General features: G+C 39.8%; 1 protein-coding gene across 2 annotated transcripts; it reads right to left on the bottom strand.

Annotated features, from left to right (window-relative positions):
- Window positions 1–4,589: 4,589 nt before the first annotated feature.
- LOC109030105 (gamma-glutamyl hydrolase) lies at window positions 4,590–11,921 on the bottom strand. 2 transcript variants are annotated; one of them, XM_019040904.2, is made up of 5 exons: window positions 11,774–11,921; window positions 10,667–10,887; window positions 8,199–8,310; window positions 6,294–6,529; window positions 4,590–5,249 (listed from the first exon to the last, which is right to left on the bottom strand). In XM_019040904.2, exons 2-5 carry the CDS (start codon window positions 10,885–10,887, stop codon window positions 4,832–4,834), a joined length of 987 nt encoding a protein of 328 aa, XP_018896449.2. In that variant the 5' UTR covers window positions 11,774–11,921; the 3' UTR covers window positions 4,590–4,831. The 2 variants fall into 2 exon arrangements, with proteins under 2 accessions (XP_018896449.2, XP_072157805.1); XM_072301704.1 differs by having other exon boundaries at window positions 4,827–5,233.
- Window positions 11,922–12,771: the final 850 nt, after the last annotated feature.

The raw sequence follows: 12,771 nt of genomic DNA, 5'->3' as shown, positions 1-12,771 counted from the left end.
TGGCAGATTTTGACACTTTAGCCGCTAAAAGGATTATAGCCCCTGTGCATGACCCCGGTGAATCATTCTTGACCGACAAAATTGGCAATATCAAAAAATTGAAAGCAAAATTCTCCTTTGAAGAAATAATACATGCAAAACAAAGGCCGTTGAGTACATTGAATGCTTTTTAAAAGAAGAATCCTGCTTTCATTTCTCTAAATTTAGCTGTTATTATGGTTCAAGAAGATTCTGAAGGCTCATACGCAGGGTCTACCGTCTTATTTTTGTCTTCAAAATCAAATTCTGACGAGATTATTTATCTTATCGATGAAACATATCACACTCCTGTTCTACCACGCCAAGATTTGCACAAATTACCTTCATAATTAGGAGCATAGTGCCTAGACTGGAACAAAAACCAGGAAAATCCAGAATTCATAGAGGAACGAACGATTTCAGGAAATCCACTCCAGAGATCAAGAATCTCATCTTCCAATGATCAGAGACTCTAGGGAAAGTCGATTCAACGGCATTAAATACGCAGGATTCAACCCGGACCTCGGAATTACATGGACTAAATTTTAGGGGTCTAAATCAAATAAAAGATCTCTGATCGGACAGAAGCCGCGCTAGTTTTCTTGAAAAAGAGCCGCTAATTCCGATTTTCTGCTCGGGAAAGCTCCACGAGCCCGCTGGTTCGCGAGAACAGCGAAAAACGCGTACTTGACACCCCACGGGTACCCCTGTCGATTTTTCTTGATTTTCGAGGACAGAAGAAATATGGATATTAGTGTGGAATATTACATTGTTGGAGGCGTAGAATCGATTGCCTCTGGTTCCGGCACCCGCCGGAGCTCTCCAAGCCGAGAAACGGTCAAAAACGAGTGTTTTTGACCGTTTCGCGAAAGTTCAGTGACCGCGCGTTTTTCCCCGATCGAGCGGACTACTGGACTCACAGAGCTTTTCAGATCCGAAAATAAGACTCAGTGGCTCATTCTCAATGGTACTAGCTCTGATTTCAGCCCGATCGGAGAACTTTCGATTTTGACCCCGAAATTCTACTCCATGGTACCCTTGTCGATTTTTCTCGATTTTGAAGGAGAGAAAAAATTTCGAGATTCCTGTCGCATCTTACGAAGTTAGAGTCACACAATCGATTGCCCGTGGTCCTGGCACTCGCCGGAGTTTTCCGAGCCGAGAAACGGTCCAAAACGAGTGTTTTTGACCGTTTCGCGAAAGTTCACCGATCGCGCGTTTTTCGCCGGACTAGCGGACTTGCAGAGAAAGCTTTTTAGACCAGAAAATCTGACTCAGCAGATCGTTTCCAAAGGGACTAGCTCGGTTTCAGCCCGATCGGAGAACTTTCGATTTTGACCCCGAAATTTTTCTCTATGGTACCCCTGTCGATTTTTCTCGATTTTGGAGGAGAAAAAAAATATCGAGTTTAATGTCGGATCTTACATTGTTGGTGGCGTAGCACCGATTGCCTCTGGTCCTGTTACTCGCCGGAGCTTTCCAAGCCTAGAAACGGTCAAAAACGAGTCTTTTTGACCGTTCCGCGAAGGTTCAGTGACCGCGTGTTTTTCGCTGATCGAGCGTAGGTACTGGCGAACTCGCAGAGCTTTTCAGACCAGAAAATCGGACTCAGCGGGTCGTTCCCAAGGGTTCTAGCTCAGTTTCAGCCCGATCGGTGAACTTTCGATTTTGACCCCGAAATTTTTCTTCATGGTACTCTTGTCGATTTTTCTCGATTTTGGAGTGTTTTTGACCGTTTCATGAAAGTCCACCGACCGCGCGTTTTTCGCCGATCGAGCGGACAACTTCACACGTGATACAATATTAAAGGTGGATTAGCTCAAAGTCCTCAGTTAACTATTATTCTGACTCGATAAAATTGAGATCGCATTTTTTTCAATACGATTCGGAAAAATAATTATTCTGCAAATCAGTTTTAGAAAATTTAGTGGAGTTAGGTTCATTATAGAGGATAGGATCGAATTTCACCGCGAATTCGAGATCACTGTTTAACTACAAACTCAAATTTCGAACGAAACATGGATAACACGAAAACAATTTCAAGCACTGAAAAGTTAGGAAATCAACTGGTTCTTTGCATTTTGTATTAGTACTCATAGACAGCTTTAAAAAAGCAAGAATGCCATGTACGACCTATACATATACGGCGTTGTATCAAACCGCTGGCAATAGGAACGAAGCTCTTTGCGTCAATTCGTTCGATTTACCCCTTAGTTTGGCTCAGGAACTGTTTCCTTCGATATTTGGCTCTTTAATCTCATTCCGGCGCCCGAATTACTTACTCCGCGGATTTATGGCTTTTGTTTCGCTTAAACTCAACTTTAATTTCTCGCTTCGCATTCCATTACGTACATTATAGTGCGCTTTGTCCCCGGACATCGCTGTTCTTCTGAGGTACGGTTCCACAAGCAATGAGCGACGCGAAGTTGACCGCGCGAGATCAATTGGACTGCATTTTGCAATTTGGACCTATATAAATTCTGGCTCTTCTGGAAAAACACTTATGTGCATAGGGAAACTAATGACACATGCGTTGTTTTTAAACCGGGCTAGAATCTATAGGTCCAAATTGCAGAATGCAGTCCAAATGAGCCCCACGCTGGAATAACCATCTATACGCGTATGTGTATGTGGTTATTCCGCCTCCCTGTCTATTCAAATTATTGCATTCTTGGGGTTCGTTGGTAGTGATAGCAAGTTGATCCCTTTGGCTACCCGGCTAAAGAATTGAATTTTAGAGCAGTGAGCTCAGACCAAATGATTAGTGCATGGAATAACCACCTATACAAGTACCAGTGTTTTTCCGCCCACAAACGCCGAATGAGCCTTCAGGCGTTGCCAGATTTCCTTTGACAAATCACTAATTTTCAAGAAAATTTGTGAATATTTTTCTTCCAATTTCTCGGGTAATTTGCTTGTAATTTGATCTAAAAAGTCAGAGAATTCAAGGAAAAATATCGAAAATTTTCCTCAAAACTTAACATTTTATCGGAGGAAATTTGGCAACTCTCGAATGTTCATACGGCGTTCTTCCTTAGCACAGGAGTATAGGTGGTAAGTCCAGAAATGGCCTCAACTGCGAAACCTTCTCTTGATATTTTCCCGATTCAAACTATGTGCGAGTTGATGCGTTTCTGTCAAACTGGATCCATTTAAAAATGTCAATCACCACTGAAAATCGATGGGGCTAAGTCTACTTCAGTCAACCGAGAATGTAAACCAAAAACACTTTATCACATTTATAATTTTATTTAAATAAATAATATCATGCCATCATTTAGGCGGTTTACAAAAATATAGGCCACGTGTGCGGTTCATGCATCTTCAGTTAGGGACTCTAATACCTATATTTTCTTACGAGTATTATGTACTTTGTAATTTTCATGCCAATCCAAAAATTAATCTACGAATCTTCATCCACAGAACCTGTCAAGAGATGTCGATTTTTTCCACAATTAAGAGGCTGCGCGACTAAAATTTAGAACTAAGAATTGAAATAATTGGATACGTTCTAAGCTTCAAAAATATATTGGCAAAGTCAAATAACTTTTTATTCAATTCCATTTTGTGACAAGCGTCACCGAGGTTTCTATGAGAGTCAGAAGAAACACAAAGGTATATGAATAGACTAATGATACAAAAAACGGGAAAAAATTCGATTTAAAAATGAAGAAATATGTCCATATGAAGATAAATATTTTGGTGTACTCTCTACTTATTTCTTCATTGAGAATGGAACGCGAGATGCGTCTTTCTAGCGATTTAAAAAATATTGCGAGATATTTTTCTCTAGTGATTGAAAAATATTAATTGTTAAAGCCGATTGACGAAAACGGATGGCATTTTTGGAATCGGCCAGAGCGAAAAATCCACTCAGTTATCCTGAAAATACCTTATTTTACACCTTCCTCAGTGGCTCCACATTTTTTTTTCTTTCCCCTTCTTATTGTGTTTTTATAGTTACCTACATTTTTCTTTTGAAGGGCCGAAAACGGCCTTGCTCAATTTCAACTGATAAAATAATTTTTTCTGAGAAAAGCTATGAAGATTTTTTCTTGAGTTATTTGATTTGCAATGCAACGCTGAACATTACAGCCCTTCTTTGATTTAAAGCGTCATTTCTTGTCGAGAAATTTTTTTTTTTTTTTTTTTTTTTTTTTTTTTTTTTTTTTAAATCAAGTCCATGCGGATTCAACTCAACATCAGTTGAGGGGTTTGAAGGACAAGACGCACGCAAGTGCAGTTTCTGGAAAAGTTGAGGTATAAATGTTTCAAAGTAAAACTAGTCTCAATGCACATTCTCTAAAATTTTCGCTCCGAAATTCCAATTTTTAAGCATCAAAAAGACAGTTTGAACTCTTTCTGCCATTAGAATCCATGTAATTTCGAAACTTCAAACACTTACTTCTTGAAATTGCAAAAACTGCACTCATGCGCCTTGTCCTCCAAGCCCCTCAGTTTTGTGAGTTAAAAAAGCGTCGTTTTGCTATCGTTAAGTTTAAGTTCAAAAAAGCGATAACAAAAAAACTGGCTTCAAGTTGGGAAAAAAAAAAAAAAAAAAAAAAACGAAATTCTGTCGACAAGAAACGATGCTTTAAGTCAAACAGTATTTAAAGAAATACAGTTTCAGTGCATCTACAATGCTAATTCTGGAATCATCAAATTGAAATTTTGTGTCGGCAAAATTATTTCATTTATGAACTTAACAGTTCTCTTCCACGCTCCATACGTTTATCTCTTAAACCTTGATATAGTGTCAAAACCCATTTCGTCCAATTCTCAAACGTTGACATATTCCCTTTGATTAAGGGTTTTAATCAGACACATATTTTAAAGTCAAGTACCGCGTATTGAACAAGTAAATTTGTGTAAAATTCAATTTGATTGACTCGTGAAAGAGGTCACTATGAGAAGGCGCAAAATTGTAGATCAGGGCCTCTTGTTCTAGATGAGGCTCCGTGAAGGAGTGGCTATTTTTCTTGGCCTCGCCGACGAGCCAGTCGTAGAAGTATCGAGATGCCTCGATGGCTTTTGGAGAGCGAATGAAAGGCAGGGCTCGGCCCCATTCGTAGATGTTCTTTTCAGGATGAAACTGAACCCCGCTGATCGGATACTTTGCATGCTCGACTGCAGCAATGAAAGAGTTGCCTTGTAAGTCGTCAGATGTTGCGAGGATTTTCCAATCATTTTCCAAATTATTCCTCTTGAAATCGTCCTGATATAGGCACCATCTGCAAAATAGGCATGGAATCTGTTGAATATGAAGGTTGGCTGCGATATTTTTTGCGTATTTTTTTTTCTTTTTTTTTCTATTTTTTTCTTTTTTTTTGTATCAAGTTTTGGCATGTCTATAACAATCTCCCAAAATCATACCAAGTTCAAAAGTGTTGATTGTTAATTATTATTAATTAATTATTAGCTCAAAAGTTATGTTTTGATGAATTTTTTTGATTAATTAATTCATTCAATGAGGCCGGCTGGATTCATCCCGCTTTCTTCAAAATTTCGTTTCTTTCCAGTTATCCTCCAACCATCTCCTTTATTAACCCTTAAATTTGATTACCAAACTTGCAGCTGATAGCTACATAGATTATAGCCAGCCAATCACAAGTAGTCTTTTTGTCTCCCACCCGTAACGTTAGCAAGGCCATATAAGCGTGTGCTGCCTATTTTTCGAGGTCTTTTTCCAACTTTTTGACCCACGAGCTTGCGTTACTCTCCCCTAAATCAACTTACATCCCTGACTCCCCGTCCCCGTGCAACGATCTTACACTCGAAACGCGTTTAAAATTCATTTGTGCAATGTAAATCTTGTGTGCAACTCCAATTCTCTTTCTGGATATTTTAAGAAATTCTTTAAAATCTCAATGTAGTGATTGAATTTTTTTCTTCTTCTTTACCCCCGACGGGCTTCGTTTATTAGCGTACCAATACACAGGTGGAACTGAGGAACAGGACGAAGGACCAACAGTTTTTACACTGAAGGATTCACCGGGATGGACGAGGGTTTTCGAACGAGATCAGGAAGTTATCCAGCTCCTTGATGCACCGGATGGCTTTTTTGATCTCAACCACACAGGACCTTATTACATTAGTTTTAAGATTAGCTTTAAGCTTAGGTTAACATCCATGTAATTAATGCCCCGTAAGGGGCAGTAGTACGTTTTTTGAATTTAATAATAAAAAAACCGCACAGGACGAGAATCTGAATCAAAATCAATGAAAAATAAGGCCAAGGGTGTTCTTGGTGGTTGAAGGTGGAGAAAAGAACTCACACGTGGTTATTGATGGTTATGTTCGTTTGCAACGCGCGCGAAGTTCGTTTCGGGAGTGATTTGAAGAGAGAGGATTTCTTAAAGCCCGAAACAAATTTCAGGGGCATGTTAACGTGATGAATGACACCTCCTTTGCAACTTCTCCTCACGTTTTCATCGTCACTGGCGAAACGTAGGAGCAATTCAAATCCGAGACAAACGCCGAAAACAGGAAAATGAACGTTATTTCCGTTCATCTGAAAAAAATCGCAAATTTATGTACGTGATTAAATCATGGTTGGGTATAGGCGATCATGAGATTTTTTTGGAGCTATAGTAAGAATGAAATAATGCAAATGAGACAGAAAAAATAAATCATTGAATATTTCTGATCAGTCGATGGAAAAATTCATCCAATGAAACGGGGTCCATAACACGATCCAGGGTTTCTTTTAAAACAAAACGTCATGAAATGGAGACATTTTTCTGGATCGAGCAAAATTCCTCAGAATAGCTATCGAAATAGGTCCGATTGTTAATTTGTCACACAAAAAAGTACAAAATACAAAGAAGAAAATTGTACGATTTTGACAGACTTCAGATCAATTCAGAGTCACCGTAAATGTTGTAAAACTTGCAATTTTCTTACTGTTGGTAACCAACCCGTACCAGCACGACCCGTGCGCTCCTGCATGAACATCAGCAGATTGAAATGATATCGACTCTATGTCGCCGCTTTTGTCGTGTCGCGCAATCGACTGAGTAAAAAGCGCGATTTTTGAAATCTATGTCTTATCGTTTCATGGCGGTTATGGTCAGAAGTGACAAAGCGTCGACAAGCTAAAGGGACCTCCCGAGCACCCGCAAAAGCTCAGTCGATGATAAACTTCAAATTATTCTCGCACGATTCAGTAAAAAATGAATTTTTGAAGTGAAAAAGTGCAACTTTTTATTTGAGATTCGTCCCAACGAATTCAAACGCGTTTGTATAGTCCACATTGCGCAGCGCTGAGTATCCGATCGTTCGATCCGATGACCAACCATGTGTTAGCCGAGTCAGCAGTCAACGGGCTGTTTACAACCGAATCTACGTCATCGATAAGTGGATAAGTAAAAATGGCGGACTGACGTCTTTCGCTTGGCCGTGCCGCGTTTTGATCGGTTGAAAGACTTTTGAAAATTCGATAATTACGCAGCCGACGACGGCAACGCTGCCCATTAGTCTTATCGCCCTATATCCCTATCGCCCTATATCCCTATCGCCCTGTTGTATGGACGGACATTAAATCTCTCTATACCCTACCAAACAACTTGTCCTGATTGTTCACTTGGTATGTTCTCCATGGCTCATTGTCAGTCAATTATTTTCTTACTAGTCGCAATGTTGAGCCTCTTAGCGTGAAGCTGGTGTAGGGGACTCTTACCTTACTATCTACCCACCCAACTCTCTAAAAACCTTAAAAAATCCTACTATACATTCCTATTCTTTAAACCCTTCGTAACATTAATATATAACCCCCTCTGTCTATAGATGGCTGTAGATTCCTATCTAAACAATACAAAGGAATAGAAGCCACAAAACTCAAAAAAAAAAAAAAAAATCTCTCTATAGTTGGCTGTAGACCTCTGATAAGAGGTGTAAGCCATGAAACCTGCAAAAAAAAAAAAAAAAAAAAAAAGTCTTGTCGTATCGGGTCCGAGAAGTTCAAAAATCGCTCTCCGTTAACCGAATCGACACGACATAGAGTCGATTGAGCTTTGTCACCCGAATTCAATAATCGCCCCGCCATGCCGTTTCCGAAGTTATACCATTAAGATATCTCAGTTAGCTTGTATTTTTTATTTTAAGCGAGAAACATGTATCTAAATCGCTTTCATTATGTAATGTTCAAATGTGATCAGCGCGACAAGAATTATACATATTACCTTCAATGCTAAGTCGTACATCATTTTACTAGCCGCAAAAAAATTGTCGGTTCCGTTGAAACGAGCCCCGCCTCCTGGTATCAAAAGGCCATTTATAGATTCAGCCATTTTCCTATAGATACAAAACAACGGAATATTTCAATTTGAAAATGGTAAAATGTAAACATACACTGAGAAAAAAAAACTGCTAAAATCAACATATGAAATAGTGAAAAAAGGTGACAACTCATCAAAATAGATTAAGAACACCGGGTTGATTTAACTAATTTGGTGATTTGTCACCGTATTTTAGCATTTTTTTTTTTCAGTGTATTTGTTCCCTGATAAATGAGGACCTGAACTTCTGCTTTTAACATGTTGCATTCAACAGGTTATACTATTTAGAGGCATATGTTAGGCATGGTTGACTAACATACTGAATACATACTAATATACTACATGTTTACTAATTGCCGAAATATTTACTTTCTATTAGTGACGCATGAAAAATGGAAAAATTAAAAGGTAAAGAAGAAAAAGAAAACACTGTTTGTAATGCTTTTTTTGATGGTATCAGCTTGCTGCGTGCAGTAAAATGAGTAAACTAACAATGTGTTGCGTTCAGTTAGGTCACGCATCTAAACTAACCTCCCGGAGAAACGAGAAGTATAGCCAGATTTGAAGGCGTTCAAAGCGTTTGGTTGGGTCACGCAACTAAACTAACCTCTCGGCAAAGTGGGAGATAGCGCCAGATTTGAAGGCGTTCTAAGCGTTCGGTTGGGTCACACAACTAAACTAACCTCCCGGCAAAGCGGAAGGTATCGCCAGATTTGAAGGCGTTCTATGCGTTCGGTTGGGTCACGCAACTAAACTAACCTCCCGGTAAAGCGGGAGGTATCGCCAGATTTGAAGGCGTTCTAAGCGTTCGGTTGGGTCACGCAACTAAACTAACCTCCCGGCAAAGCGGGAGGTATCGCCAGATTTGAAGGCGTTCTAAGCGTTCGGTTGGGTCACGCAACTAAACTAACCTCCCGGCAAAGCGGAAGGCATCGCCAGATTTGAAGGCGTTCTAAGCGTTCGGTTGGGTCACGCAACTAAACTAACCTCCCAGCAAAGCGGGAGGTATCGCCAGATTTGAAGGTGTTCTAAGCGTTCACAAACTAACAGTTAACTAAGCGTTCACTAAAACTTGCCAGGTTCCAAAAGATTTTCAGGCAGAACTAACATTTATTTCAGTCATATAAGATTAAGCAGACGACTGCGATGTGAGCCTTATAAATGCATTATATCTTTTGCACCAAGGAACTAAAAATTCTGGCTCATCCAAAAAAAGCAAGAGACTAATCATAGGCGTAGCTAAATCATTTTGTTGGGGGGCCCGACCCCCCACCACTGGGGGGTCTGGGGGATATGGAATATCCCCCCCCCCCCAGCTCAATGGGGGGTCCCGGGGGGCCCCCCTGGAAAATCTTTGAAATTTTAACTCTATTTGAGCACATTTCGAGGCACTTGTGGCACTAATCTTCCTTATTCAATTTCTGCCTAAACCAGTTTTATGCATTTCAAGGTTAAAATACTTTGAAATTGTTGCATTCAACAGGTTATACTATTTATAGGCATCCTCTCACGGGCCACGGCGACAGAGACTTACCGTTGAAGAAGGTGTTTTTGCACCATCCAGAATTTCTAGGGGGGGGGGGGGCAGATGATACTATTTCCAATTCCGGAGGGGCGGCAGGCCCCCCCCCCCTGCTCCCCCCCTCCTACGCCTCTGCCTAGTGGTGAGACGTGAATGATCGATTATCGATGTTTCCTTATTTGAAGCTATGGTAAAAGATCAATTATCAACGTGTTCATTGCGAACACCGTGTTTATCGATCCTTTTTTATAGTTTTAAATGATAGAAATTTTTCTATGATCAACTTCAGAATTGAGCTTGGATCGACCTTTAATGGATATTTTTGCCGAAACTTAAGCTTTGAGTGTGATTATCGTTCATCTCTCAGCCGACAATACGTATGCCTTTGGGGCGGGTTTGTTTGCATTGGTCCAACTTTGGAGCTCCATGATAACCTAGAACTGATGAACCAATCAGAGAACGGCACAGAGATGGCAATACTCTCCCGTATACAGGTTCTCTACTGTTTTTGGATCGCGAACAGTGGCGTGGCGTGAATTGCAATATATCGATTGTTATGTAATTTAAACCTATGGAAAATAATCGATTATTGAGGTGTGCTCTGCGAACACCCTGTTTATCAATCCTTCTCCATAGGTTTAAATGGCATAACGATCGATTTGTCGCAATTCACGCCACGCCACTGATCTCAAAGATTGAGCGCACGCCAAATGGCACAGCTTTCCCGATTTATGCAAATCTTATTAAGCTAACTGAGTCCGAATTAGCAGTTTATCCGTGCTCAAGACCCACATTTTTTACAGTGCAACACATGAATTGGAAAAGTCTTATGAAACATGATGACGAATACCAGTAGTAAGCTTCACTTTGGCCGATGAAAATTGGGACAGCCCTGGCGCCTGCTCCTTCGACCGCTTTAACGTACGAGGCGGCTATATACGAATCATGACCTGGATAAGCTAGTTTGAAAGATCGTTCCAGGTCCATCGTCATTATACCGACAATCGGTCGATCGGAAACGGTGCCCCCTAACTGAGCCATAGCACAGAAAATAAGGAAGCCACGGAACATCTAAAAACAAATACACACGGATGCACGGGTGTGTGAACAAATTGCGTGATACAGAATCCACTCGTTGAATTGCGGTGATCCTAAGTTCGCAGTTAAAAATTTAAGGTTAGTGATTTCTTTTCAGAAATCCAGAATTTCTAAATATATTCTAAAATTTTCTAAATTTCAAAAGTGAGGCAAACATACACTTTTCTCTATTTATTACATTATATTCTTACAACGTGACAAAATTGTTACCTACTTACATCTTATTAGTTCAACCGTTTCGAAAAATTAGAAATATTTTTCTTTTTTGTCAGGAAAATGTCAGAGAATTATGTCCGATCCCTGTCAGGGAATGTAAAATTTTTCTCCGGTTTTTTGGCCGTTTTTGTCAGGGAAATCAGGGAAATGTCACACTGAAAAAAAAATCTCGGTGTATTTACTAAAGAAGAGGGTAAAATTACCAAGAATTCAGGGTTCTGTTTGATTCCAGTTTTTTTCTTGGTAAAATCACCACTTATGGAATCGGTAATTTTACCGAGAAATCTCGGTAAAATTTTTGACTTTCTCGGTAATTTTACTGGACCCCGGTAAAAACGCCTATATTTTTCATCGACTGTGGTAGAATTACCGCGATAAAATGGCAAAGTTACCGAGAATTGATTACCAATAAAAGTAGAATTCTTACCTGAAAAAACAGTAAAAATACCGGTTTTTAGGTAAGCTTACCAGTCTGTCTTGGTAAAATTACCAATAATTGGTAAAAAAAAGTGAGATGGTAAAGGCACCAACGGACCTTGGTAAAAACGCCGAGAATTTTTTTTCAGTGCAGGGAATTTTAATTTTGAAAATTGCTAGACATCTTGATTTAGCATGCTATTCTGTCAATGAAAGGATAACTTACCTTTGAGTCTCAGGAATATTCACAATTAAAACAAAATGAAAATCTACAGGGATGGACAACGTGTTGATCGTGAGTGTTCAAAGCTTGTACCGATTTGAATACTTTAACACCAAAGTGCAACTGATACACGGATAAACAAACAATGGTAGCTTAATCTTGCTGGATATCAACTAAAGATAAGACCCATAAAGTTTCGGTTGATTTATTGGTGAGACTATGATTAAAATTTAATACCTACCTACTGTTGTTGAAAGAAAATCACTTGGATTTGCATAAACCTTATTTCAGTGAGCTTTCCTCACGCGGAGACGTTCTTTGAAGGCATGCCCATGGACATCGTATCTTAATTGATGTTCCTGTGCATAGAGAAAAAAAAGGAGGTGTTTGCATTTCGGGCATCTTGGAATATTTTGATGACTTGATGACGTAGGTGGGTACAGCTGGGTACAGGGACGTCCCCTTCACACTGTACCCACCTACGTCATCAAGTCATCAAAAAATTCCAAGATGCCCGAAATGCAAACACCTCCTTTTTTTTCTCTATGGTTCCTGTGGGTATCCTATATATTAAAATGCAAAGTTCCGAATCTTGGGGCATTAACTTTGAGAGAACCACCGGACCGATTTGCCTGATCTTTTTTTTAAATGAAAACCTCTGAGCTGTAGATTTGCAGGCTGTAATTTGTTTTCCGATTTTTTCAAATTTTCCTCTATAATTTTCTCAAATTTTCTCCAATGAATTAGAACGGAGGTCCGAATCTTTGGACGTTAACTTTGAGAGAACCACCGGACCGATTTGCATGGGGTTTTTTTTAAATGAAAGCCTCTGATCTGTAGATTTGCAGGCTGTAATTGTTTTTTCGATTTTCTCAAATTTTCTTACTTTTATCGACGAGTAAAGTTCAGCTGTTTCAAGCGGTCGTCCGGCCGCTACCTGCTTGCCCGTCCCTAGGTACCCCCCTCTAAGGTCTCAGCTACCCCTCCTGCCACGTTCTTTC

Source organism: Bemisia tabaci, chromosome 6, assembly GCF_918797505.1.
Source record: "Bemisia tabaci chromosome 6, PGI_BMITA_v3".
In the NCBI taxonomy this organism is placed as follows: domain Eukaryota; kingdom Metazoa; phylum Arthropoda; class Insecta; order Hemiptera; family Aleyrodidae; genus Bemisia; species Bemisia tabaci.
Note: the sequence above shows the minus strand (reverse complement) of the source record. Positions and strands in the feature narration are given on the sequence as shown.